Below are 27,777 nucleotides of genomic sequence, written 5' to 3'. Positions count from 1 at the left end.
GAGCATAGAGCATCGAGCTTGTAGAGGGAAGCGACGAATTCAAACCGCAAAGAGCTGAGAGTATACAACGGCAAAGAGCTGAGGGGTATACCTAGTTTAGAACAAGTTCGGTTTAGAACATATCTATGGGTTCCTGTGACGGTAGAGGTTTGGTCATTCGACTGTCAGTAATTTGAGAACAAAAGTAGATAATTAAACAACAATTGTTTAACCTGCAGCGTAGACTATACTGCAGCTAAATTCTGCCGCAGGCGAAAAATTGCCCTGACGAATCTCGCGATCTCTTATACAATACAATAAATGGGTAGGTACTTAAGTACTCCTACCTACCTCTAACCATCGGACAGCATTCAATTCCCCCGACTTTTTGATTTTGTCTTATTTCCGGTGTTCGATTCCCCCGATATTTCTTTAAGGTTGCCATGGACTATTTTTGGTTACAAAAATCACCAATACATACCCCTAGTGTTTTGTATATTAGAGGGTAAGACCACATCCAGCTATGCAAAGTGTATCTATAAATAGGTATGAATTAAAATCCTGTTTTTAATTTTCTATTCATTGGGGGAATCGACATATACCTTTTTTTTAACTATCGGGGGAATAGAAGCATACCCTTGAGGCTTCAAAATTTGCGATCGGGGGAATCGGTATGAAATCGGGGGAATCGACAATCGCCCCTAACCATCATCTATGATACTTATCTAACTATGAACCTACTATAAATAGGTAGGTACCTATCTACCTACCTTTATTGACTCGTTGTTATCTTTATCTACATATATATATATATTATATATATATACGTACATCACCCCTATTTTACTAATAGTAGGATTAGCAGGTACATTTGGATTTTCATTATTATTAATTTTATTACTGATTGATATCCCTCGTCATGTGATTTTGTGACTGGGGACCTTCGTTTTCTGGATTCCTGGAGTTACGTGCACGTGTGTGAAATCTGATTTGTTTTGCCCACACTCCCATGTTTAACATGTTTTCGTTATTGTAATCGTTAATGAGCAAAGTAAACCAAATTTCACCCGCAGTGACGCTAAATAGAAAATATAAATAAAACTCATTAAGACATTATTTATTTTTTCTAATTTTTGGTTCGTCTGTGAAAAGTATTTCCGAAGCTGCTGAGTAATTAAAAAAAAAAACAGCTGTTTAAAAAAACCCACGCTTACGTCATCAGCATTTGATGAACGGTCAAATAAAAGTTCACATATATTTTCCTTTGGGCTTTCCTTCCTTCCTTCGGGCCCGTGTTTTTCCATTTATCCCACTCATTTAAGTCAATTTTATTGAATTTTGTCATCTCTGCTTTTTACAATAAGGCCTAATGCGGCCTCAACTTTTTGACCCGAGACTTGACCGAGAATAAGGCTCTTTCTATGACCCGAAAATAACGTCTAGAAATTTAAGCGCGACCAGTTGCCTGGTTGACCCGCGATCTGTGGAAAGCCTGCTCCAGTTTAATGAAATTTAGTAAAATTTGGATGCCGCGCCATTGGAAATATCTGCTTTGTCTTTATTAAAAATAAATTAAAATAATAAATAATTAAAGGAAAATGAAATAAAAAAAAATTTGGTGTAAAAAATAAATCATACCTATCGTGAGAAGAAATAAAAAATGTACCATAGGTACCTATCGTGTGTACTACCCAATAGAAATAGAGAGGGGGGCGGGAAGGAAGGTTACCAAAGATTTCTAGGGTTCAATGACCTCTAGCATTTATCAGGTTGAACCGTATTCCTGACAAGGTCGTTCGATGAGGTTAAAGTGCAATGGACATGACGTCATGCGGAAAAGTGAAGCCGCCCCAACTTGGAATTTTGAAAGTGTAAACGGACCTTTTTGATTTTTGCTCTGTGGCTCTTTTTTACTTTCTATTACACTCTATAGGGAACTTGATATTATGATAGAAAAAGTTTTGGGATCATTCCAATTTTTTTGTGCATAAATTAGGTAAGTTGTCAATATTCAAATTTAAGAATTTTTTAAGACTGTGAAGTTCCCCACGTCTGATTCTTCATTTTCATTCAAACCAGTTCTACTACAGGTTTCTTGAATTTGAATAGCTGTGTGTTGCCTCATACCTTCATCTCATTGATGGAACTCATTCCATACCTAGTGAAAAGTTGAAAACGTCATTATCAGTTTATCAGTCCTACCTAAGGTGTACTCTCTCTATTAGTAATTGTTTCAGTATAGTTTCAACTCTAATTTTATTTCTAATCCTGTTGTAGATCTTCTGGGTATTAGTTTTTACTAGTACCTAATCTAAGAAACTTATTTATTGATCAGTTTTTTATTTACTAGAGGAGGAGAAGGTATCTTTCAGAAACTGATGGTAAGTGTGTGGGCAAATGGGTCTAATATTATCTTTCCACTGAAGATTTTGGATTCCATTGTATAAACCTTCCTTGAAATCTATTCACCTGTGTTTTTACTTGATTTGAATTTGTGACCTGATTGTTTGATTTTGAACTTTGGATTGAAATTCAGACAATCCAAAATCAGTTTGAATCAAGTTTAGACTCTGATTCTGATCCAAGCTATTCAGTGGTAAACAACATTTTTTCCTTTCATTATTGCATTCTGAATGCAATAATCACATATTATTAAGAATACAATAAATACTTACTGTAAAAATTGACATGGTAAGTTGTTATCAAAGGAAATAATTGTCTAATTGGATTTGCTGCTGCACCTACATCGGTGGACAATCAATTATTATTCATTTCATTCCTCATTGATATGCAGTATTATCTCAGTTTGATAACAAATACACTGAAATATCTGTTTTGATAGTATACATAATTGTATACCTAATTAATACAACAATAGTAGGTACTATGATATGTATTGTAACGCTTGATTGTAATGTGTACCTCTTTACACATCACTCTACTCTGTAGTGGTGTATCATCATGAGATTTTCCCAAGGGAAGTGTGCAAAGGCCTTAAAATGGAACCCTTGTATTCAATGTAATTTTTCATGTACCTAATTGTACATTGTCTTTTGATCTATTAGTAAGATTACTGTGGAATATACAAAAATTGAAAAACTTCTATTGTTTCAGGTTGAACAAACCATGACAGCAGAGCAAAGTACTGCTGTGGAATCTGTTGTCGAAGAAGTGAGAGATGAATATTTGGGTCCCGCAGCAAGTGGGCTTTATGATCCCGCTAATGAGAGAGAAGCTTGTGGAGTGGGATTCATTGTGGCCATTGATCGCAAGCGATCTCACAAGGTGGGTACCTAAATAGGCAGTACTTATTTTATTTATTGATAGCTAGACTAGTTCTATATTTCTATGTCATGGACTCTGCCTATGAGCAAGAACATAAGTAATTAGTTAATTACTATTCAATGTGCATAATTTGCATAAGTATCAACTTTTTACTCTTATTTGTCAAGTGAGTCTAGTGATTTTCAGTCTGCCATCTTGTTAGGCATAAAAAAATATATATAAAAAAAAAAATAATAAAATAAAATAAATGCAAGTAGGTCATGGGTGTAACATAAGTAGGTACCTAAATTTAATCTTTTCTTAATGTAGAGAGTTGCTGCTGACTCCTGCAGTATGCAGCTTGAATAAAGTCTAGGTCAGGGGTTTCCAACTAGTGTCCCTCGGGCCACATGTGGCCCGCCAGACCATTTTTGTGGCCTACAAAGCTGTTAGGGTGGTCCCTTGGGGTTGATTTTTGCTCTTTTATATTGGACTGGACCCGAAAATGGAGCATCCACCACCATCCCCTCAAGAAAATCCTGGATACGGGCCTGCTCCCTTGTGTATGTGGCCTGCAAAGTACATACCTGCCAATTCAGCATGTGGCCCGCATACACTTGGAAGTTGGAAACCCCTGGTCTAGGTAGACTGGTAGATAAAGAGGTGATGCAATGTTAAGTACCTAACCTTTCTTTTTCAATACAGACCTTTCAGAGGAAAATAACAAAAGGTCTACTCATTGTTTAATCTATTACTCATCACCTAATCATGTATAACTCAATATGAACTGTGTTTAGTATGCCTTAATCAGTTAATTTATTTAATTGGTTATGTAAATAAATAAGCCCAAGTAGGTACACACACTTAGCTTAGAATCATAAAGAACCCCTGACATTGAATTAATAATGACATTAACTTCTGATAAACTCACTGCAATTTTGTACCTTTCAGTTCTATAGAATATTTGATTAAAGAAAGTCAGCTTCTGATGGACCCAGATGTTCTCAACATCTCAATTTTTGGGTCCAGCTTTGGCTCAATTTTTGGGTCCAGTATTATCTTCCTGTAATGTTTGCCTATCAGCCCTTCAATTAGCTTTTGTCTTCCAAAGTTCCATGCCAAGCTCAAAAAAAGATAGGAAATCTTGCTCAAGTCCCGCCTGTATGGCCAAGGTCAAATTTGTCATGCCCCTTGCTAATCTACCTCCTTTTTTATGTCAATAAATTACACTGTTTCTCATTTCATTCTATATGTAGGTACTTCTCTTTCACATAGACCTACCTTTCTTTCTCCTCATCGCACTCCTCTTTCCTCTAATCTCACTCCTGCATCACTACAGTGTCTTTAATTTGAAGCATGCCTTCCTTTAGCTTTTGTGACGGAATTGTTAATGCACTCTTCGTAAAGTGATTGGCTGATTGGCCTCCTGGTCAGACACTCACACGCCATGTCAATCGTTCCTACCCACGTAGAGGTGGGCGGGTCATGTCTCTATTATTACACGAGTAGGAGAGTGTCGCGTCCAATTTCATTGGCATTTTTTTCTGATTCATTCATGTTTTTCTCGAGTCAAGGCTGTTTTAATAATAGTAAGTAGTTTCCAATTTAGAACGATTATAAGTGCGTAGTAAAGAAATAAATGTAGATTACATTCGTTGTAACAGGGAGGGGGCTGATGAAGTACCTGGGAGAAGTTAATAACCCTCGGCTAGCGGGGTTCATACTTCCGTCTGTTTATCTAGACAGGTGGATAGATAGCAAGAGATGTTTGAAAGAGAAAGTTCGATACATTTCCTACGACATTGACCCGTGCCATAGCAACCCTATTATCGCCCCTCCCAGCTAATTTCTCTACACCGTATCTTTACAACCACTCGAATTTATTATGTTTGTCTTGGAATGTGCAAACACAAAATGTCACAAACCTCAACTAGAGCACCACTTGTAACCAATAGAATTTCATTTGGTCAGGCTGACAAGTGACAATATTCAAGAGCACTGGGGGAATGTTTGTCCGAGTTTAGAATGGGACGGAGGAGGTACACATATCTCGGTGGAGGAATGACCTAGATCATTTGCTGGAGAACTGTCCCAACCAAGAGTGCAGGTATTGGTGAAGTGGCAAGAAACAGTGAGCCGTTCATGAGACAAGTATTCCTCACTGGAAAACAAGATGAGGAGGAATTTAAGAGACAGGTAAGTGTCGTATTAGTGAAAGGCTACATAAGATTCCTTCTAAATATGTTGTGGAGAAATTGAACCTAAACTCCTGTCCTGCCTTGGAAGATTTTGTGGAGAAATTAAATTCCTCTCCCACACATGGCCTTGCTGCTTAGCATGCAAATAAATAAAATAAATAAACTCTCCTGCCTAACTAAACTCCTGGTCTGCCTTGGAAGCCAGCACTGACATATGTGGAGACCTTGCAAACTGGAAGAAGACAAATACTAGTATAAAAGAGAATCTAATGCAGAGTTCTATATCAACCCAAACAATAATGGCAGAAGAGAACTCACTAATGACCACAATCCGCGTTTAAACCTTAAGTGTTTAACTTTAAGATTAAGCAATCTAATTGGTTGATTTTGAACTTTTTAGCCAATGACATCGCTTGATGCAAGAGTTAACCAAGTTTAAATTCAGATAGTGGCCCCGGAGTGCAACAACGGTCAGATCTACAGCCCCACGTTGACTTTGATGTTAGAGGAGGCATAAGATTCATGTTATCTGTTCTAAATGTGTTTCAGATCTATGTCCTGCGTAAAGTGTCCACTCACAAGATCCCCAAGCCTGGCCAGAGGTTCTACATTTGTTCTCTATCGAACCGAATTGTGGTTTACAAGGGACAATTCACTGCGGATCAACTGTGGAAATATTTCACTGATCTCAATGTAAGTTTCTTGTTTTTCATTGACTTTAGGTTATATGTTTAGGATGTAAACCTCAATATAGGAAAACCTGTAGGTCTTAGCCGTCTTAGGCAAGTTTTGTCCATTAGTAACTCTCAAGGAATATGGGGATTTCAATGAAGTAATTGGGAAGGCGTTTTTCAGGTAAAATCAAATATTTATCAGGTAGCTTAATGCTTATATACTATAATAATTTGGACAAATTGGAATTATTCTACTTGTTTTTGTTAGTATTTTCTATTGGAAATATTTTTGTGCTAGCTATCCTTCTTCTGTGACATCCTTTATTTTCTCCTTTCATCCTTCAATATTTTGCAATGTGCATGTTTTGTGTTTGTATATGAAAATCGAATACTTAGTGGTAGTACATAGTACTGATGGATTATTTCATGAAAGAATACCGTAATAGGGATGTGAAGGAATAGAAGATGTAGGTATATATCTGAGGAAATTGAAGCATGCGTACTTGCAATTCATGTGTCTCTTAATTCTTTCTCCTTAACTCAACTTAAGAATACCCTAGATAAGCCTACATAACGCATCCTTTTGTCACCGAAAGAGGCGACTGAGTGTGATCAGCTGATAGCAACAACGGCAAACAATCAGCTGATAGCAACTACAGCTGACACTTTTGCCTTCTAATTTGTCGATTTTTCTGAAATCTGTTTCTTCGTTTTTTTTTATTATTATTTTTATTTTTTATTTTAGATTTTGAGCGACTTCCTCGTGTTCAGAATGTTAGAGGAACAATCCAACACATAAATTTAAAAAGATGACCTCAATAATCAAATTCCAGCTTTTATAGTTTCTAAAATCGATAACCATGCTAACTTTCTGATTAATTTTATATAAGTGAAGCGCACAGTTGAAAGTTCTCTCGAATGTTTCATTCCTAATCAAGCTTTGAGAAGCCACTGTACCCGCCTGTGACTAGATATTTTCAAATTTATCTCCGAATATTGTATGGTTAGTTCTTGTACATATTGCGATTCAGAGAAAAATATTCAACCATAAAATTTTCCAAGAGGTTTCGGTGACTTTTTGTGTAAAATGGGTCGAATTCGGGGTTTATGTGTTGATCAGGTTTATGTAAAATGGACCGAATTCGGGGGTTATCATAAACAGAGCCAAAGGAAAGACCCGAAAGCACAACATTTGGGCCACCCTGTATGTATCATTTTAGGCAGAAAAATCATGCTTTGATGCTCATATCTAACTCAATTTACTCTAATTAATTTATTTGCAGTTAATTGTTCTCCAATTGAAAACCTACATCTTTATTAGTAGCGTGTTGTTGTAAAAGTCAATAGGAGAGTATAGTCTTAGCAGAAGGTTTGATTTCTGATGTAACTGAACTAGGTAATTTTAGTATCCTGATAGCTCAGGACGTTTTGGCATTTACTCTGTCTCTTGAGGACAGTAATATTGATTACTCGAGGACAGTAAGTAATCGTTTCCTTTTTTTTTAAATTTAAGCAAGGTTTTATTTATATTTGTCAATTTATTCTGTACCAAATACATAAGACCTTAATTAGACTGCGGGAGTAAAGGGACTTTTCAGTCTCATTTCGGCAGTATAAACAGGGTAGGTATATTCTATTCTATTCTAATAAAATTGAGGAGCCAACTGCCTATGAGCAAGAACATAAGTAATTAGTTAATTACTATTCAATGTGCATAATTTGCATAAGTATCAACTTTTTACTCTTATTTGTCAGGAGAGTCTAGTGATTTTCAGTCTGCCATCTTGTTAGGCATAAAAAAATAATAAAATAAAATAAATGCAAGTAGGTCATGGGTGTAACATAAGTAGGTACCTGAATTTAATCTTTTCTTAATGTAGAGAGTTGCCGCTGACTCCTGCAGTATGCAGCTTGAATAAAGTCTAGGTCAGGGGTTTCCAACTAGTGGCCCTCGGGCCACATGTGGCCCGCCAGACCATTTTTGTGGCCTACAAATCTGTCAGGGTGGTCCCTTGGGCTTGATTTTTGCTCTTTTATATTGGACTGGACCCCGAAAATGGAGCATCCACCCCCATCCCCTCAAGAAAATCCTGGATACGGGCCTGCTCCCTTGTGTATGTGGCCCACAAAGTACATACCTGCCAATTTAGCATGTGGCCCACATACACATGGAAGTTGGAAACCCCTGGTCTAGGTAGACTGGTAGATAAAGAGGTGATGCAATGTTAAGTACCCAACCTTTCTTTTTCAATACAGACCTTTGACAAATAAATATAATATACCTATTAGAAAAACAAATAATGAGATGAACATACAAGGAAATCAAAAATAAAAACAAACAAATAATAAGAACCCCTGACATTGAATTAATAATGACATTAACTTCTGATAAACTCACTGCAATTTTGTACCTTTCAGTTCTATAGAATATTTGATGAAAGAAAGTCAGCTTCTGATGGACTCAGATGTTCTCAACATCTCAATTTTTGGGTCCAGCCTTACTTCGTTTGTCCGCTAGTGACCGGGTATTATCTTCCTGTAATGTTTGCCTATCAGCCCTCCCATTAGCTTTTGTCTTCCAAAGTTCCATGCCAAGCTCAAAAAAAGATAGGAAATCGGTAGGTACTTAAGTACTCCTACCTACCTCTAACCATCGGACAGCATTCAATTCCCCCGACTTTTTGATTTTGTCTTATTTCCGGTGTTTGATTCCCCCGATATTTTTTTAGGGTTGCCATGGACTATTTTTGGTTACAAAAATCACCAATACATACCCCTAGTGTTTTGTATATTATAGAGGGTAAGACCACATCCAGCTATGAAAAGTGTATAAATATGAATTAAAATCTTGTTTTTAATTTTCTATTCATCGGGGGAATCGACATATACCTTTTTTTTTTAACTATCGGGGGAATAGACCTTGAGGCTTCAAAATTTGCGATCGGGGGAATCGGTATGAAATCGGGGGAATCGAGAATCGCCCCTAACCATCATCTATGATACTTATCTAACTATGAACCTACTATAAATAGGTAGGTACCTATCTACCTACCTTTATTGACTCGTTGTTATCTTTACCTACATATATATATTATATATATACGTACATCACCCCTATTTACTAATAGTAGGATTAGCAGGTACATTTGGATTTTCATTATTATTAATTTTATTACTGATTGATAATCCTCTCATGTGATTTGTGACTTGGGACTTCGTTTTCTGGATTCCTGGAGTACGTGCACGTGTGTGAAATCTGATTTGTTTGCACACTCCATGTTTAACATGTTTTCGTTATGTAATCGTTAATGAGCAAAGTAAACAAATTTCACCCCAGTGACGCTAAATAGAAATATAAATAAAACTCATTATACATTATTTATTTTTCTAATTTTGGCCTTCGTCTGTTGAAAAAGTATTTCCGAAGCTGAGTATTAAAAAAAACAGCTGTTTAAAAAAACCCACGCTTACGTCAGCATTTTGATGACGTCAAATAAAAGTTCAATATTTTCCTTTGGCTTTCCTTCCTTCCTTTCCAGTTTGTTTTTCCATTTACCCACTCATTTAAGTCAATTTATGGAATTTTGTCATCTCTTGTTTTTACAATAAGGCCTAATGCGGCTCAACTTTTTGACCCAAGCTGTTAAAAAAAACCCACGCTTACGTCAGCATTTTGATGACGTCAAATAAAAGTTCAATATTTTCCTTTGGCTTTCCTTCCTTCCTTCCTTTCCAGTTTGTTTTTCCATTTACCCACTCATTTAAAGTCAATTTATGGAATTTTGTCATCTCTTGTTTTTACAATAAGGCCTAATGCGGCTCAACTTTTTGACCCAGAGGCCAGATGACGGAGTAAAACGTAGGAATCTCACTGGTATTAACCTAGGTAATACTCTTGAAATAGGGAAAATCAAAGTGCCGCCTGCCGGATACCTGATGAGCACACACACACACTGGCCTTAGACGGCCTATACCTTCCAAAGACATTCAAATTAAGATCGAATTCTATCTATCTATTAAGAAATCAAGATCGGATTCTATCTATTGACAAACTTGCTTGTTTTTCTCAGATAATCGAAGATGCTGAGAAGCTTTCCATGCGGATGAATCATAGAGGTGCCTGTGCTTGTGACAATGACTCAGGCGATGGTGCTGGGGTGCTGGTGGCAATACCCCATGCCTTCTACATCCAGAAGCTAAGGTAAGACTAAGGTACCCTGTATACTTTGAAAGATCTACAAAAACAGAAACTTGAACCCATAAAATAAACGAGACCTTGTTTAGACTGCTGGGGTGAAGGGACTTTTTAGTCTCATTAGAGCAGGATAAACAAGGTATATTCTATTCTATTCCACTAAGTAGTTATATTCTTATGTATACTGCCCGAATAGGACTGAAGAGTTCCTTTATTCCAGCAGTAGGCTACAACTACTGCCTACTGTGGTCAAATATGTTTAGGAAAAAATTCCATGCCTATCGGCCTCGACTGGTAATGAACGCACCCCCTTCTGCGAATAAACAATTTCTTAAAAATTAAATTGTAAAAAAAAACTTCAAAATGGAACATAGGGGAAATTCAGGGGAAGTCGTCAATGAAAATAGAACTAAGTATAGGCTGTCTGCAAAACGATAATTCAAATTATGAGTAGGCGAAATGTCGTTGGGCAGAAACGAAAAGCAATATAGGAAATTCAGGGGAAGTCGTCAATGAAAATAGAACTAAGTATAGGCTGTCTGCAAAACGATAATTCAAATTATGAGTAGGCGAAATGTCATTGGGCAGAAACGAAAAGCAATATAATTTTGCTGTGCCCCGGTACATTGACCCGCTTGATTTTGGAAGAAATAAAATATATCTCTAAAAATAGCGCAAGTGCAAAATTATAAGGCTATAAAGATGTTGGGCTGAATCCCCAAATTCAACCAATGAACGAAATTATTGGTTTAAATAAGGGGCGTCTCTAGCTTTTCATCCAATCTGTAAAAAATGTCAAAATCTTTTGAGTGAAAAATGGCCAAGTTTGAAGTAAAAAAGAAATACATTGGAGAGAACCAAGTTTGAAGTAAAAAACAAATACATCGAAGAGAAAAAATTAGAGGAACAATCCAACACATAAATTTAAAAAGATGACCTCAATAATCAAATTCCAGCTTTTATAGTTTCTAAAATCGATAACCATGCTAACTTTCTGATTAATTTTATATAAGTGAAGCGCACAGTTGAAAGTTCTCTCGAATGTTTCATTCCTAATCAAGCTTTGAGAAGCCACTGTACCCGCCTGTGACTAGATATTTTCAAATTTATCTCCGAATATTATATGGTTAGTTCTTGTACATATTGTGATTCAGAGAAAAATATTCAACCATAAAATTTTCCAAGGGGTTTCGGCGACTTTTTATGTAAAATGGGTCGAATTCGGGGTTTTGAACAATTCGGGTTTATGTGTTGAACAGGTTTATGTAAAATGGACCGAATTCGGGGGTTATCATAAACAGAGCCAAAGGAAAGACCCGAAAGCACAACATTTGGGCCACCCTGTATGTATCATTTTAGGCAGAAAAATCATCATGTCTTGTTAAATCAATAACCCATTTGAACCAAAATGAACTAATTAGCCGTATGTTCTCAACAAATGAAAATATTTTATCACTTTTTTTTTTTTCTTAACGACACTCATACAGTGTTGGTACTATTGGTAGTACTTAATATTACAACGAATTCCTAGACATATGAAGAAAAGCAAAGGGTTACAAAATTGGGCCCCCCCCCCCCCCCCCCCTTTATTAGTGTTTGCTCGACAAAATCCTGGATACTGCCAGAATGAGACTGAAGAGTTCCTTTACTACCGTGTAGTCCCTTTATAAGAATGCCTCAATTAATTTGAAAAAAAAAAAAGAAGAAATGCAGGAAGAGCAGAAAACATAATTATGTATTGACTTATTTACCTGGCTTCCCCAGTTTCCAGGATGAGTCCCACTTTCATTCTCTGACGTTCCTCAATCAAATGATGATGAGTAGCGCCCAGCGCTAGTAATGTACTCACTGGAATTCTGAAATTATTCAAAATGTAAAACCAACCCATCAGATTTTTCCATTTTAACTTGAACTAAGTTTAAAATGAGATTGTGGTCGCGATATAAATAAATAAAATATGGCCTGTTTAGAATAGAATATGCCTTCTTTAGACTAAAATATGTCTTGTGTGGCCTAGAATATGCCTAGTTTAGATTAGAATATGCCTTGTTTATCTTACTCGGATAGCACTGAAAAGCGCCAGGAACCGAGTGCCGAGTGGACGCAATGTCCTTGGTTACCTGGAAAACAAGAAGAGGTCCTTAGAATAGAATTTAACTTATCCTGTTAGAATGAACCAACCTCAGTGGTGAAGTGGCCCGTTCCTACTTGCCATTCGGAAAAAAATCGTGTCTTGTGTAAATAGAATCACTCTCATTTAAATTACATTGCCTACAAGGACATTTTGTGTCGTTCGGGAGAAAAAAATCGTGTCGTGTGTAGTGGGAACACTCTCATTTAAATTGCATTGCCTACAGAACATTCGGGAAAAAATCGGATGAAACTCGCGACGGGTAACGCGGCTTTAGGGGAAACTTTTTAGGTACTGCGGTAATACATATCAGGCTCTAAGCAACTTTGTTTTTTTTTTCCTAAAGGATTCGAACCCGCGTTCTACCGCATACGAGACGAGTTCCTACTCCTTACCTTATATCCAGGCAGTTCTCCTCCTTCGCCAGGTTTAGCTCCTTGTGCCATTTTGATTTGCAAGTCATCAGCATGTGCCAAATAGGAACTGGTCACGCCAAATCTTCCAGAAGCCACCTGTAAATAAACACATGTAAATGAACTTCCAGAATCTTAGAAGAGTATCCTAATCTAAATGGTCTAACCGGGAGACCATAAACGGGGAAAAGATCTGTGAATAAAGAACTCAAGAAACAATAAGTTTTAGGATAAAGTTTGCCCTGTTTCATTATAGGAACATTTTCAAAATCGTCGAGTGAAGCTTAGACCTCACTTTGTTCGGTAAGTCAGTTACCTGTTTGATAGCAGATCTCTGGTTTTCGTCGGCCATTTTGATTTGCAAGTCATCAGCATGTGCCAAATAGGAACTGGTCACGCCAAATCTTCCAGAAGCCACCTGTAAATAAACACATGGAAATGAACTTCCAGAATCTTAGAAGAGTATAGAGTATCCTGATCTAAATGGTCTAACCGGGGGACCATAAACGGGGAAAACATCTGTGAATAAAGAACTCAAGAAACAATAAGTTTTAGGATAAAATTTGCCCTGTTTCATTATTGGAACATTTTCAAAATCGTCGAGTGAAGCTTAGACCTCACTTTGTTCGGTAAGTCAGTTACCTGTTTGATGGCAGATCTCTGGTTTTCGTCACCACTGCTTAGGTATCGTTCCGGATTTTCTCCTCCTTCTCCTGTGTTGGATTTGGCTCCGATCTTGTTCATAGCTTTCGCGAGAGTTGTGTGCGCTTCGATCGAGATTGATCCGAAACTCATAGCGCCTGAAAATATCAATTAGCACGATAACTAGATGTTAAAGGACTACTGTAACATAGTATTCCTAATTTAAGCAATCTCTGTGGCCGGAGTGGGTATCACAGTTGACTTGCACACCGGAGGTCCCAGGTTCAATTCCCGGCGGGTCGAAGTTTTTTCGGCTCTGTGCTTGGAGTTCGGGGTAAACTCAGCCTCATGAGGACAATTAAATAGCTACTTTAATCGCGTAGCGACCAGTGGCAGCATTACAAGTCAAAGAAACGAGCGATTATAAATATGATGGTTGAGTAAATGAAAGACGTGTAATACTGAGTTTTTTTTTTTTTTTTTTTTTTTTTTTTTTTTTCTTCTTCTTCTTCTTCTTCTTCTTCTTCTTTTTGTAGATATGAGAACAAGAAGATTAGTGGTTTTTTGGAAGAACGCTGTCAGAATAGAATATAGCTCATATCATTTATACTCCTAGGATGAGACCAAAATGTCCTTCTACCCTTACAGTCTAAATAAGAAGAACAAGAAGGAGAAGAAAAAGAGAGGGGAAAAAGAGAAGGAAGAAAGGTTGACGTAAAATCCAATTTAGAAGTTTTTTTTTTCTAAGTGGTATCTCTTTTATGTCCGATCTTAGTTTAAAAAATACTGTACTATGTAAATGGGTGACGTCAAAGAAAACCCTTGACACTGTGTTAACTCTCATTGGTAAGATCGGCCATTAGTGAAACTTTCATTACCTTCCAGCCGCGGTGAGTGTTCAACCGAATAACTTCCAAATCGTACAGAGACAGCAAAGGATTGGGCAGGAAGAGACGATGGCATTGTTTAGCTGAAGGCTCCAAAATGTTGGCCTCAGGTCCAATTGGGCACATTAGGGACATGACGACCTTCTCACGGAATGGATCAATGGGGGGATTTGTGACCTGAAGTGATAGTGAACAATACATAGTGGTAACGGAAAGTAAAACTTTAAACAATAATAATAGCATAATAAGATAAAATAAATAATTAACATACCTGGGAGCAACTTATAATCCAGAGTTTAAATCAAGAGATAACCTTATTTGATCAATTTTAATCTGAAAGGTGTGGTCACCAGGACAAAAAAAAAAGTTGTGAGCAATAATTATATCAGGTTGGAGATGAATTCTTTACCTGTGCAAATAGTTGCTTGAAGTAATCGTACAACAAAGGCTGGAACTCAGACAAGCAAGCTAAGGGTGCATCATTTCCCATGGAACCCAGAGCTTCCTTCCTGAAAATCAATCGTATAGAACGGTAAATACGTAAGAATAGTAAATCGTAGAAATCGGTAAATACAGAGAAGACCGTAAACCAAGAATGCTGCTTTGCAATTCTACTAGCGACGCAGACAAAAATCAAAAAGAAACGCGAATGCTTTCCGAGCTCTTTCAAAATTTTAGATGTAAATAGCGGCAGAACCGTACATTTCTCTAACCTATACCCACGACACTTTTCACCTACATCCTATATCGAACCTCTCTGCAAAGTTTGAGCAATGTAAGCTGAAAGGTAAAGTCCTAAGAAACGTTAACTCCTTTTCGATCTTTTTCCAAAATTAAGCCTTGAATAGAGGAGGAACTGATAGCCTCGACACTAGTTATCCAATGTTTTTTCACTTACTTGGTGCGAATCATGGGCAAGATGAGCATATTGATCGTCTCGATAGTATAACTGAACAAGGACAGTCTCCGATCTCCACCCCAGATTCTGGTCATTTCTGTCTCCGGCAAATTATCCCTGATGGCCTTGGCAGCCCCACCTGACGTAAACTCAATGCTTTTGGCACGAACCAAACCAATTGCCCGATCTGCTGCCTCCTTCCTTAGATCCTCCATGGTTATCTGAGGAGGAAAATCGTGGTTTTAAAACTAGAAAAGGGGGAAAAGGGTTGAGATTGTCCCCCACATTTTTTTTCTTCTTCTTACAAAGCGAGTATACAGCTAGTAGAATAGAAAATTATAGGCAATAGATTACATCGAATATAAAGCCCAACTATTTAACTTTGGAAAAAAATATCGGTTAGTGGACCTACGAGTATATTATCTACACTCATTATTCAAACAAAAAATTATTATAGGAAAGTGATCTTATAACTATTAATAGTAATAAAAGAATCAAACATCGGACAAGAAGGTAACAATAGGTTAAGTATGAATTGGTGCCCAAAACCCTTTCTTCCTTTATGTCTCTCCATCTCTCCTGTAAAATAAGTTTATGAGTCCCAATTACATATATGCGTGAAGTAAATAGAAGGAAGCCAAGAAAACATTAGATCGTTTTAGTATAAACAGTAAACACTATGTTAGATCAAGATGTAAACTAGGTAAAAGAACTTGAACGTAGAAAAACAAACTACAAATAAAATAATTGGAGAAGAAATGACAGTATAATACCTAAAAAGAAGTGCGACCTACATATGAAAACGAAAGAGAAAAGAGTGATAATTTCATGAGAAGCAACAACGATTTAAGGAAGTCACTCCCAAGTTCGAAGAATAAGACAGAAGATTCCCAAATATAAAATAATTTCTCTTGTTAGGAGGTATAGTTTCCCTATACATAATATAGGAGAGATTAGAAAAATAATAGCCAAGAAAGTACATCTAGAGACACACAAAACTAAGAGAACTCAGAATAAGCTACAAGAATAATAGACTAGACTTTACCTTCTACAAGATTCCATGGGGATGAGGATGGATTGAAAAAAGAAAACGTATCATTATTTATTTAAAATTTTGATCAGCAATTCCTTAAACATTACAGACATAATAAAATTAACTGGGGAACAGGAAAAGAATACAGACATTTTTCATTTTATCTTTACAATATGGATCATGGAAGCTAATTCTATCTCTAGAAAATACTCTTTACTTTTGACGAGGAAAAGAGTATTTCCGTATTTGTCTACTTCGGATCTTTTGAGATCAGCTGCTTGCCTGGTAAGAAACAGTGAGCGGGTTCGAATCCCAACGGAGGTATGGAATACTTCACATTTAGTCTGTCTGTTTGTTCCGCCATAACTCTCGAATGGTTGGTACTATCGGGATGAAAATTGATCCAGATTTTGGGCTAAATCGGGACCGTTTATCAGAGGGAGGTCCACAAAACCACAGTTTACTGAACTACTAGTTATATTCTTATTATGACTAGATAGCGTACCTGAGCATTCAACCACTCAGAATGAGGTCGTCCCAGGGAGATGGTTCTCTTAAGTTCTACATCTTGAATGATCTTACATTCCTGAGTGTCGACCAACAGCATTCTGCCAGGCTTCAGACGACTCTGTATAAAGAAAACGAAAGGGAAAGGAATTTATTCAACAAATCTCTTTATCCCCTTCCCGACTTTATTATTTGACTTCGCACATCATTCTGAGCTGGAAAATCTAACTATCGAACAATTAAAACTTGAAACTTACTAAAAAATTAATAACATTGAATGTGTTTACCTTAAGCTGAACATTGGCAGGGTCGGTATCGTAAACACCAACTTCAGATGCCATCACCATTACATTGTCCTTCAAGACGTAGAATCTTGAGGGTCTCAATCCATTCCTGGAAAAGGAAAAAAAAAATAATAAATACATAAATAAAAAGTTTAACCAGGTACAAATTTGGTATAGTACTGAACAGCAATAAAAAAGGGAACTCTGCTGATAACTTTATGGGTACACTGAGCCAGCAGAGGTTCCGTAGTGGACCTTGTTTTTTAGGATTTCGTAACTCACCTGTCCAAGATAGCTCCAATATATCTTCCATCGGTGAAAGTCAATAGGGCGGGCCCATCCCAAGGTTCCATAGCACAGGCTGCCCAGTTGTAGAAGTCACGCTTTTCGTCTGGCATGGTACCGTCGTTCTGCCAAGCTTCAGGCACCATGGTCATCACAGCCTGAAAGTAAAATAGGTTGGTTTGTTATGAATACTAGAAGTCATTTTCCTTGGAGTCACAAATATCGTTACCCAATTATTACATCAAGATAAATTTTATGACTTGACTTGGACTCGATCACTCGAACCACAAACCTCCAGATCCAAAGTTCAACGCGTTAACCAATGCACCACTCAGGTTGGTTAAATAAAGCACAACTTACTAGTAGTTCTGTGAACTGTAGATCTCAATCAGATTCTTTTGCATAAGATGAGATTTTAAACTCATGTACCAAATTTCATCAAAGTCGGACCAGGCAATCGCCAGTTATAGCGGAACAAACAAACATTCAGACAAATCAAATGCAAAACTGTTGAGTTAAAACATAGACTTATCGTTCGGTCAATAATTCTAGCCTTACCTCAGGCAATGACCGTCCGCCAGCGTTGACCAAAAACTCGAGCACGCAATCCGCGGCTCCCGAGTCCGATAGGTTTGGTTCTACCACGGGATACAACTGCTTGATGTCCGGGATATGCGGGGATTTCATCACTCCCTCCCTGGCCAAAAATTTGGTTAAAAAAAAAAAAAAAAAAAAAAGATGGTTACAACTATTTGATTTCTATTACATACTGACAAAACAAACAAATGATTCTTACCTGTTAGCTCCGGCCTCTCTATCGGACAGAATGATCATTTGGTAACCATCAACGGCAGCCTGACAAGCCTCACTGCAGATTCTATCCAATGCTGTCGCTAAACCGGATGGACCCTCTCCCTTGTCGAAAGTTATGTCGATCACTTTGGTCTGGCGAAGAAAAAGAAAAGATCAGTGTTTCCACACATCTGAAACACGGGACAAATCCTCGTCAATTTCCTTTATAGATTATAGAATATACCTTGTTTGTACAACCTGGATGTGAAGGTGTGTCCAAACACAGTCGACCACGTCGATCGATGGGTTTACTTTCTGGTGTTCTCGTGTTGACCCAGCACCTAAATGGGAAGTATTGTGTCTCTTCTCGCCCATATGATGAGAGGTATACTACTGGATGGGCATGCTACGACACAGGCCACATGCGTCTAATGTAGCAGTTGTTTCATTGCTACGAAATATAAACGGCGGTGGAACACTATTCTTCTTCTTTTTTTTAGTAAAACTTTAGGCAATAGTATAAACCACAACCTTCACATGGTGTAACTTACCTCAAAGGATGAGCCCTCTCCCAACTCGGGAAAGTGTTGGTAGAGAATCGGGTGTGCACCAAAGCCATGTAGGTATCGAACAGAGGGTTCTATAGAAAACAAACCAAAAATGAAACACAATAAGTGAACGAAATGGGGAGTTGTTTTCGAAGTTTTCTTCTCCCCCCCCCCTTTTTTACAAAAAATCCTATCCTAAGCATTAACTAACTGTAGAAAACCTCAGTGTTTCATGTGAACATTAGGAAACACTCCCCCCCAGTCTATTATTATTATTATCATCGCACATAAATAGGTAACTTGATTATTTACAAAAGCCTTACAACGTTAAAAAGTTAATTTTTTGAAAGATGATCAAATCTGAAGAAAGAAATTGATGATAAGGTCCGTAAAAATTATAGTTACCAAACCGTGGTAGGTACTAGCAGTAACTCTGCTTCTTGACGGCAATTTTTTTATACTCAAGATGACGGGGTTGTAAGGATGTTAACTTGTAAATAAAAACATTATCTGAGTTCCTGGGGATGAAATACATTCTAATACTAAGTGCATCTTTAAAAAGAGGTGCGTTTTCTAATTAAATATTACGTGATTTTTATTTTTATTATTTTTTACGAAAAGAAAAAAATCAAGATCCCGTAACCCATACAAAAATGTATCCAATTCATGGTACTGAAATTCAAGTCTAAAGTTACTGGTATATGAAACCTATATTTCTTTTTTTTTCCAAATGTTACAAATTAGTTTGGGAACAGTATGTTAAAAAGAAGTATAATTATTTTTAATTTTGGCCAGGATTATTATCTTTCTTTCTGAACTTGAACTTTTAATATAAAATATATACAGGGTGTCCATAAAGTCTCACCCAAGCCTGGGTTTCTCAGAAACTATTCAACATATCGCAAAAGGAAAACCCGGATCTCTTTTAGGAAGATCGATTTTGACTGGAAATTTTCGGCCGTTTTTTAATATGTTGAATAGTTTTAGAGAACCCCAAGCCTCGGTAAGACTTTACGAACACTCTGTATATACATAAAAAAAGGATTGAAATAAAAAGAGAGAAGAAAAAAACAAATATGGTACTTAAATTATAAGAACCATTAAAGTAGGGTACACCTTTTAAAGGTTTGATTTAAGAGGCAACCGTAAGTCGATATCACCCTGGAAACCAGTTGTAGAGGAGTACTTCGGCAGACGAATGAAAACCCTAGAAGCTGTAACCAAACGGGGAGGAACAATTACAGACAGGAGGTTTAGGAGCTCAGAACAAGGATACCCTAGTAGCGTTCCTTCGCAAAAGAGGCGACCGAAGGAAAGCTGATAAGAATCTAGTGCCAGATTGTTAGAGGAGAACCCATGGTAAATATTCAAGAAGGCCGAACTTGAATGAAATAAATCAATTAAGAAAAGACATTCTGAACACGAGGAAGTCGCTCAAAATCTAAAATAAAAAATAAAAATAATAATAAAAAAAAACGAAGAAACAGATTTCAGAAAAATCGACAAATTAGAAGGCAAAAGTGTCAGCTGTAGTTGCTATCAGCTGATTGTTTGCCGTTGTTGCTATCAGCTGATCACACTCAGTCGCCTCTTTCGGTGACAAAAGGATGCGTTATGTAGGCTTATCTAGGGTATTCTTAAGTTGAGTTAAGGAGAAAGAATTAAGAGACACATGAATTGCAAGTGCGCATGCTTCAATTTCCTCAGATATATACCTACAATGACAAAAGGATGCGTTATGTAGGCTTATCTAGGGTATTCTTAAGTTGAGTTAAGGAGAAAGAATTAAGAGACACATGAATTGCAAGTACGCATGCTTCAATTTCCTCAGATATATACCTACATCTTCTATTCCTTCACATCCCTATTACGGTATTCTTTCATGAAATAATCCATCAGTACTATGTACTACCACTAAGTATTCGATTTTCATATACAAACACAAAACATGCACATTGCAAAATATTGAAGGATGAAAGGAGAAAATAAAGGATGTCACAGAAGAAGGATAGCTAGCACAAAAATATTTCCAATAGAAAATACTAACAAAAACAAGTAGAATAATTCCAATTTTTCCAAAATATAGTAATTAAGCATTAAGAGCTAGAGACTTGAAAGAGGCTACCTGATAAATATTTGATTTTACCTGAAAAACGCCTTCCCAATTACTTCATTGAAATCCCCATATTCCTTGAGAGTTACTAATGGACAAAACTTGCCTAAGACGGCTAAGACCTACAGGTTTTCCTATATTGAGGTTTACATCCTAAACATATAACCTAAAGTCAATGAAAAACAAGAAACTTACATTGAGATCAGTGAAATATTTCCACAGTTGATCCGCAGTGAATTGTCCCTTGTAAACCACAATTCGGTTCGATAGAGAACAAATGTAGAACCTCTGGCCAGGCTTGGGGATCTTGTGAGTGGACACTTTACGCAGGACATAGATCTGAAACACATTTAGAACAGATAACATGAATGTCTCTTCTAACATCAAAGTCAACATGGGGCTGTAGATCTGACCGTTATTGCACTCATGGTCGGGGCCACTATCTGAATTTAAACTTGGTTAACTCTTGCATCAAGCGATGTCATTTGCTAAAAAGTTCAAAATCAACCAATTAGATTGCTTAATCCTAAAGTTAAACACTTAAGGTTTAAACGCGGATTGTGGTCTTTAGTGAGTTCTCTTCTGCCATTATTGTTTGGGTTGATATAGAACTCTGCATTAGATTCTCTTTTGTACTAGTATTTGTCTTCTTCCAGTATCTTGCAAGGTCTCCACAAATTATGTCAGTGCTGGCTTCCAAGGCAGACCAGGAGTTTAGTTAGGCAGGAGAGTTTATTTATTTTATTTATTTACATGCTAAGCAGCAAGGCCATGTGTGGGAGAGGAATTCGATTTCTCCACAAAATCTTCCGAGGCAGGACAGGAGTTTAGGTTCAATTTCTCCACAACATATTTAAAAGGAATCTTATGTAGCCTTTCAATAATACGACACTTACCTGTCTCTTGAATTCCTCCTCATCTTGTTTTCCAGTGAGAAATACTTGTCTCATGAACGGCTCACTGTTTCTTGCCACTTCACCAATACCTGCACTCTTGGTTGGGACAGTTCTCCAGCAAATGATCTGGAAAAATTAATTTTGTGGTCAAATTCCATACCATGGAAGGGACTGAGCCCATGTCCTCCTGTTCAATAAACGAGCACCCTACCAATTCCTAGGTGACATTTGGTAAGCCAATTATCCCGAGTATAAAAATGTGTATACTTCTACAGACCAATTATGAACAAAATGTGTTTACTGACCATCAAAAATTTCAGCCGAATATACTACTTTTCTTCCTAAAGGACAAGGAAAGTAAAAGAGGATTCCGGCGTGAACGATCTGATATTCCAGACTTAAAGTGCCTTAAAGGAAAAAAAAAAAGAGTCCTCCTGTTCAATAAACGAGCACCCTACCAATTCCTAGGTGACATTTGGTAAGCCAATTATCCCGAGTATAAAAATGTGTATACTTTTACAGACCAATTATGAACAAAATGTGTTTACTGACCATCAAAAATTTTAGCCGAATACACTACTTTTCTTCCTAAAGGACAAGGAAAGTAAAAGAGGATTCCGGCGTGAACGATCTGGTATTCCAGAGTTAAAGTGCCTTAATGGAAAAAAAAGTATAAGTAAATTGGTAAATTTGATTATTTTCCTTTCCCGTGGGGAAATCTCAGGAAGGCCGTCACAATCGAAAAAGTCCTTGACGTCATTTGTCTAGACAAAATGAAAATATCACGCTTCTTGATAAATTATGAGTTCAACGTGTGTGGTCTCTGAGCGACGACCTATTCATTTCATATGTCTAGGAATTCATTGTAATATTAAGTACTACTAATAGTACCAACACTGTATAAGTGTCGTTAAGAGTTTTACATTGGCGCCCGCGATCGGAATTTTACAACACAATTTTCACCGTTTATACTTTTGGTTAAGCGTCAGAGATTTTTATCGTTTTTCCACGGAAGAGGCCAGATGGGACGGAGTCGATATTGAAATTTGAACAATTTGCCAAGTGAAGAAAGAAAATACACAGGGTCATGGTGTAACCTCGTTACTTGAAATTGAATTTACCTACTGACTTATTACTCTACTGTTAAAGTGAAGGCATCTTTAATGAAAAAAAAAAAAAAAAAAAAAAAAAAAAAATCGACTCTGTACTCTTAGTAAGGGTCTCACCCTCGCCTCGTGAGGAAATACTGGTTCCAAGAGGTTGCGGGTTCGAATCCCGCGGTCAAAGCGGACTTTTCTGACGAATTATTACTGGAGCATAATTACTTAAAGGTAAAGGTTTTTCCATGCAAGTGACTTATAAGTAATTCAATGTATGTATGACTGCAGTCACGTACCATGATTTTATTTATAACTTATGTAACTATGTCCGTGTCAATTATACCAAGACTAGGTATCGACTTCTTTATTTAATGAACGTATCACATTCAAAACCATTCGTTTGGTCGAGGTAATTCGAGTAATTTATCTGCATTTCAAACCTAGCTGGAATTATGATAATTATGTCGAACAATTATTCAGAACGATTACATCTACCTGTGGATAATTAACTGTACCTTGCTGAGAGCAGAATAGGTAATAGTAATGTAGCTGCTCCCTTATACCAATGAGATACTTATTTATTCTGCTTAAGGCTTAAATAATAGAGATGATAGGGTACAGAATTAACGTCCCTTATGGAGAATATAATTTGCTTTTTTTCTCCAAACAACCCTTTTAATTTCCTTCGCCTCTTACCATACTTTTTTTCCGATTTTCAGAGAAGAACAAAACATCGATCTACCAGAGTTTGGTCGATATGCCACCGGCATATTCTTCATGGGAAAGACGAACCACTCGCAGAGCGAAGAAGAATTTCGACTTCTGGCTGAAAAATGTCAATTAGAGGTAAGAAATACCTACTTGGAGATGACGAGCTCAAACTTTTAAGGCCACATCGAATCCAATTTTTTAAGAGGTTTGACAGAGGGAACTGTTACTGCTAAGGTCTTATCGTACCGAAATTGAGGAGAGAAGAAAGACAGGATAGGAGAAAGCCAGCCGTTCGGAGAACGAACATTATCCCATCTGGATAAAATCCGACCCGCGCGGGAATCGAACCCGCGACCTAGCGCTTACAAGGCAGACGCACTACCAACCAAGCTAACTAAGCTGGCGAATCCATTTTCATGATACCCACTTACCCAGTCAGTTTTTGTGTCAATATAGGCTGGTCGTCTGCTCGAACTCTCGACGTTCGCGCGCCTCCCGGTACGCTTGATCTTTATGGTGTTATCTAAATTTGTGTTTAAACTATATTTTATTTAGCCTTGTCTACGCTCGGCTAGATACCTTATCTACCGTTGTTGGTTCGACACTACTTGTTAAATCACTTTCCCGAGTTGGGAGAGGGCTCATCCTTTGAGGTAAGTTACACCATGTGAAGGTTGTGGTTTATACTATTGCCTAAAGTTTTACAAAAAAAAAAAAAGAATAGTGTTCCACCGCCGTTTAAGTATATTTCGTAGCAATGAAACAACTGCTACATTAGACGCATGTGGCCTGTGTCGTAGCATGCCCATCCGGTAGTATGCCTCTCATCATATGGGCGAGAAGAGACACAATACTTCCCATTTAGGTGCTGGGTCAACACGAGAACACCAGAAAGTAACCCCATCGATCGACGTGGTCGACTGTGTTTGGACACTCCTTCACATCCAGGTTGTACAAACAAGGTATATTCTATAATCTATAAAGGAAATTGACGAGGATTTGTCCCGTGTTTCAGATGTGTGGCGCACAACGGCGAGATCAACACGGTACGCGGTAATGTGAACTTCATGAAAGCCAGGGAGGGAGTGATGAAATCCCCGCATATCCCGGACATCAAGCAGTTGTATCCCGTGGTAGAACCGAACCTATCGGACTCGGGAGCCGCGGATTGCGTGCTTGAGTTTTTGGTCAACGCTGGCGGACGGTCATTGCCTGAGGTAAGGCTAGAATTATTGACCGAACGATAGTGAGGTCTATGTTTTAACTCAACAGTTTTGCATTTGATTTGTCTGAATGTTTGTTTGTTCCGCTATAACTGGCGATTGTCTGGTCCGACTTTGATGAAATTTGGTACATGAGTTTAAAATCTCATCTTATGCAAAAGAATCTGATTGAGATCTACAGTTCACAGAACTACTAGTAAGTTGTGCTTTATTTAACCAACCTGAGTGGTGCATTGGTTAACGCGTTGAACTTTGGATCTGGAGGTTTGTGGTTCGAGTGATCGAGTCCAAGTCAAGTCATAAAATTTATCTTGATGTAATAATTGGGTAACGATATTTGTGACTCCAAGGAAAATGACTTCTAGTATTCATAACAAACCAACCTATTTTACTTTCAGGCTGTGATGACCATGGTGCCTGAAGCTTGGCAGAACGACGGTACCATGCCAGACGAAAAGCGTGACTTCTACAACTGGGCAGCCTGTGCTATGGAACCTTGGGATGGGCCCGCCCTATTGACTTTCACCGATGGAAGATATATTGGAGCTATCTTGGACAGGTGAGTTACGAAATCCTAAAAAACAAGGTCCACTACGGAACCTCTGCTGGCTCAGTGTACCCATAAAGTTATCAGCAGAGTTCCCTTTTTTATTGCTGTTCAGTACTATACCAAATTTGTACCTGGTTAAACTTTTTATTTATGTATTTATTATTTTTTTTTTCCTTTTCCAGGAATGGATTGAGACCCTCAAGATTCTACGTCTTGAAGGACAATGTAATGGTGATGGCATCTGAAGTTGGTGTTTACGATACCGACCCTGCCAATGTTCAGCTTAAGGTAAACACATTCAATGTGATTAATTTTTTAGTAAGTTTCAAGTTTTAATTGTTCGATAGTTAGATTTTCCGGCTCAGAATGATTTGCAAAGTCAAATAATAAAGTCGGGAAGAGGATAAAGAGATTTGTTGAATGAATTCCTTCAAGAGGGGGGGGGGGGGGGTGGCTCCAAATTTTCGGATTCTGGCCTATGGTAAAAGAGAAAAATGAAGCTCGTCTTTTTCCATGATGGAAGATTCCCATGGATGCAAGTTTGAAGTGTCTCATTTTGGTTCACAGGGAGGTGCATCATATGTGCGTGCTTCTCGGCTACGGTGCTGATGCTATTTGTCCTTACCTTGTGTTTGAAATGGCCAAGAGTTTGAGAGCCGAGGGCGTTCTAGACTCATCTTTCACTGATAAAATCTTGTACGAGGTAAGTGTATTGCGAACGAGATTATCGCAAAAATTCAAGTTTATTTGACATCCACGCTCAACTTTGTTTAACTTCAGTGATCGGACGAGAACGGACGAATCAAGGTGATATGAATGTTGGCAAGCTGTGTCCACAACTCCACACATAGTCGATGCCGCGCCGTCGATTAACGCGTTGAATCTATGTTGTCTCGAGGCAGTGTACGGTTTCAGTCGATATCGATCGACAGCGTCCACTATGTGTGGAGTGTGGACACAGCTTAAGAGCTAAATTAACTGCTGTACAACTACGTTAAAGTATGTGTCTCGGAACTTCTTCTGGTTTCTTTGACCTTCGGTGTATGGTGACCAGAACATGGTATCTTTGGTAATTTTGGATTACTTTTACTTGTTCCTACTGAAAAATAAATAAATAAAGCACTTTATACCAATACCAATTTGTTAACGTTCAAAATAACCATGTTATCTTGTTTATTTCAGAATTATTGCGATGCCATGGAACGAGGTATTTCAAAGGTGATGGCAAAGATGGGGATTTCGACTCTCCAGTCGTACAAAGGCGCACAAATCTTTGAAGCTGTTGGATTGGCTGAAGAAGTCATTAACAAATGTTTCAAGGTAAAACTTCAAGTGGTACCCTTTTGGGATGTACCAACTATTACCAGTTGGTGGTAAACTGTTATCATGTTTGTATTTTACATGAACGGATTACTGAAAAACCAACCTCAGTGGTGTAGTGGTTAGTACGGTGGACTTTGAATCTGGAGGTTAGTGGTTCTAGTTCAGATTAAGTCATAAAATCTAGTCATAAGTGGCAGCAAATGTGGCAAAACATCACCTCTGTGCTGCTTCTGTACGCACAGAGGCGCATAATAAAATACGACTTAGTTCTATCCCAACCTTGTATTCCATGTTCCAGGGAACTCCATCAAGACTTGGTGGTATCACATTCGAAGTGTTGGCCCAGGAAGCTTATGATCGGCACTTCTTATCCTACTCAGAAAGGACAGCTGATATGTTAGTGTTGAGGAATCCTGGGTATTATCACTGGAGAGCAGGAGGAGAGAAGCATATCAATGATCCGGTCTCCATTGCTAACCTTCAGGTATGTTTTCATGAACAGACGGGATAAATAGGAGATTCTGTAAGGCCTATTTTGAGGAGGTGTTAAGCCAGGCAATCGTGCCCCGTGAGCAATCTAAAATGGGCGACAGTAGGGATTTCGACTCTCCAGTCGTACAAAGGCGCACAAATCTTTGAAGCTGTTGGTCCTTGTCCTTGACCACTACACCACCTGCCTCGGTGGTGTAGTGGTCAAGGCGCTCGCCTGGTAAACTGGAGGGCGTGGGTTCAATCCCAGCCGAGGTATGGAATTTTATCCTCAATATAATTTGAGAATTTGACCACAATAATAGGAGGGCGTGGGTTCAATCCCAGCCGAGGTATGGAATTTTATCCTCAATATAAATTGAGAATTTGACCACAATAATAGTCTATGTACCTATAGTTATACTTCTATACCTGCCTCGGTGGTGTAGTGGTCAAGGCGCTCGCCTGGTAAACAGGAGGGCGTGGTCAATCCCAGCCGAGGTATGGAATTTTATCCTCAATATAATTTGAGAATTTGACCACAATAATAGTAGTAGCCTACTGCAGGAGTAAAGGGACTTTTCAGTCCTATGCGAGCAGTATAAATAAGCACTATTATTATTATTTTTATAAATCCATAACTGGGCTAATTTCCAAACCTTT

At 37.9% G+C, this 27,777-nt stretch overlaps 2 protein-coding genes and 1 long non-coding RNA gene across 3 annotated transcripts in view; 1 reads left to right on the top strand and 2 right to left on the bottom strand.

Moving 5' to 3' along the window:
• Window positions 1-27,777, top strand: part of LOC103524615 (glutamate synthase 1 [NADH], chloroplastic) — a 44,143-nt gene that overhangs the window by 2,068 nt on the left and 14,298 nt on the right. The window contains exons 2-13 of the mRNA XM_026819972.1: window positions 3,094-3,264; window positions 5,314-5,439; window positions 5,991-6,134; window positions 12,135-12,146; window positions 15,685-15,725; window positions 24,168-24,203; window positions 24,566-24,767; window positions 25,172-25,332; window positions 25,506-25,611; window positions 25,847-26,026; window positions 26,506-26,643; window positions 26,945-27,130. Of these exons, the coding sequence (XP_026675773.1) occupies window positions 3,094-3,264; window positions 5,314-5,439; window positions 5,991-6,134; window positions 12,135-12,146; window positions 15,685-15,725; window positions 24,168-24,203; window positions 24,566-24,767; window positions 25,172-25,332; window positions 25,506-25,611; window positions 25,847-26,026; window positions 26,506-26,643; window positions 26,945-27,130 (1,503 nt within the window). The remainder of the gene's footprint in view (window positions 1-3,093; window positions 3,265-5,313; window positions 5,440-5,990; window positions 6,135-12,134; window positions 12,147-15,684; window positions 15,726-24,167; window positions 24,204-24,565; window positions 24,768-25,171; window positions 25,333-25,505; window positions 25,612-25,846; window positions 26,027-26,505; window positions 26,644-26,944; window positions 27,131-27,777) is intronic.
• On the bottom strand, window positions 12,418-13,202 carry LOC113465453. The gene is made up of 3 exons (XR_003390162.1): window positions 13,171-13,202; window positions 12,837-12,953; window positions 12,418-12,430 (listed from the first exon to the last, which is right to left on the bottom strand). It is a non-coding gene; the product is annotated as an uncharacterized LOC113465453 (long non-coding RNA).
• Window positions 18,897-21,886, bottom strand: LOC113465451 (putative glutamate synthase [NADPH]). The gene is made up of 3 exons (XM_026819984.1): window positions 21,740-21,886; window positions 21,039-21,182; window positions 18,897-19,944 (listed from the first exon to the last, which is right to left on the bottom strand). The coding sequence occupies exons 1-3, from the start codon at window positions 21,791-21,793 to the stop codon at window positions 19,831-19,833; spliced, it is 312 nt and encodes a 103-aa protein (XP_026675785.1). The 5' UTR covers window positions 21,794-21,886; the 3' UTR covers window positions 18,897-19,830.

The sequence above is a fragment of the Diaphorina citri genome, unplaced genomic scaffold (assembly GCF_000475195.1).
Source record: "Diaphorina citri unplaced genomic scaffold, Diaci psyllid genome assembly version 1.1 scaffold108, whole genome shotgun sequence".
Lineage (NCBI taxonomy): Eukaryota > Metazoa > Arthropoda > Insecta > Hemiptera > Psyllidae > Diaphorina > Diaphorina citri.
Note: the sequence above shows the minus strand (reverse complement) of the source record. Positions and strands in the feature narration are given on the sequence as shown.

Excerpts from the sequence above, each read along its gene's own strand:
- LOC113465451 (XM_026819984.1), bottom strand. The coding sequence starts at position 21,793 with ATGAGACAAGTATTTCTCACTGGAAAACAAGATGAGGAGGAATTCAAG. Across the intron at positions 21,183-21,739 it reads AGGAGGAATTCAAGAGACAG|ATCTATGTCCTGCGTAAAGT; the intron begins GTAAGTGTCGTA and ends AATGTGTTTCAG. Across the intron at positions 19,945-21,038 it reads AATATTTCACTGATCTCAAT|CTTCTAGGGTTTTCATTCGT; the intron begins GTAAGTTTCTTG and ends GTTTGGTTACAG.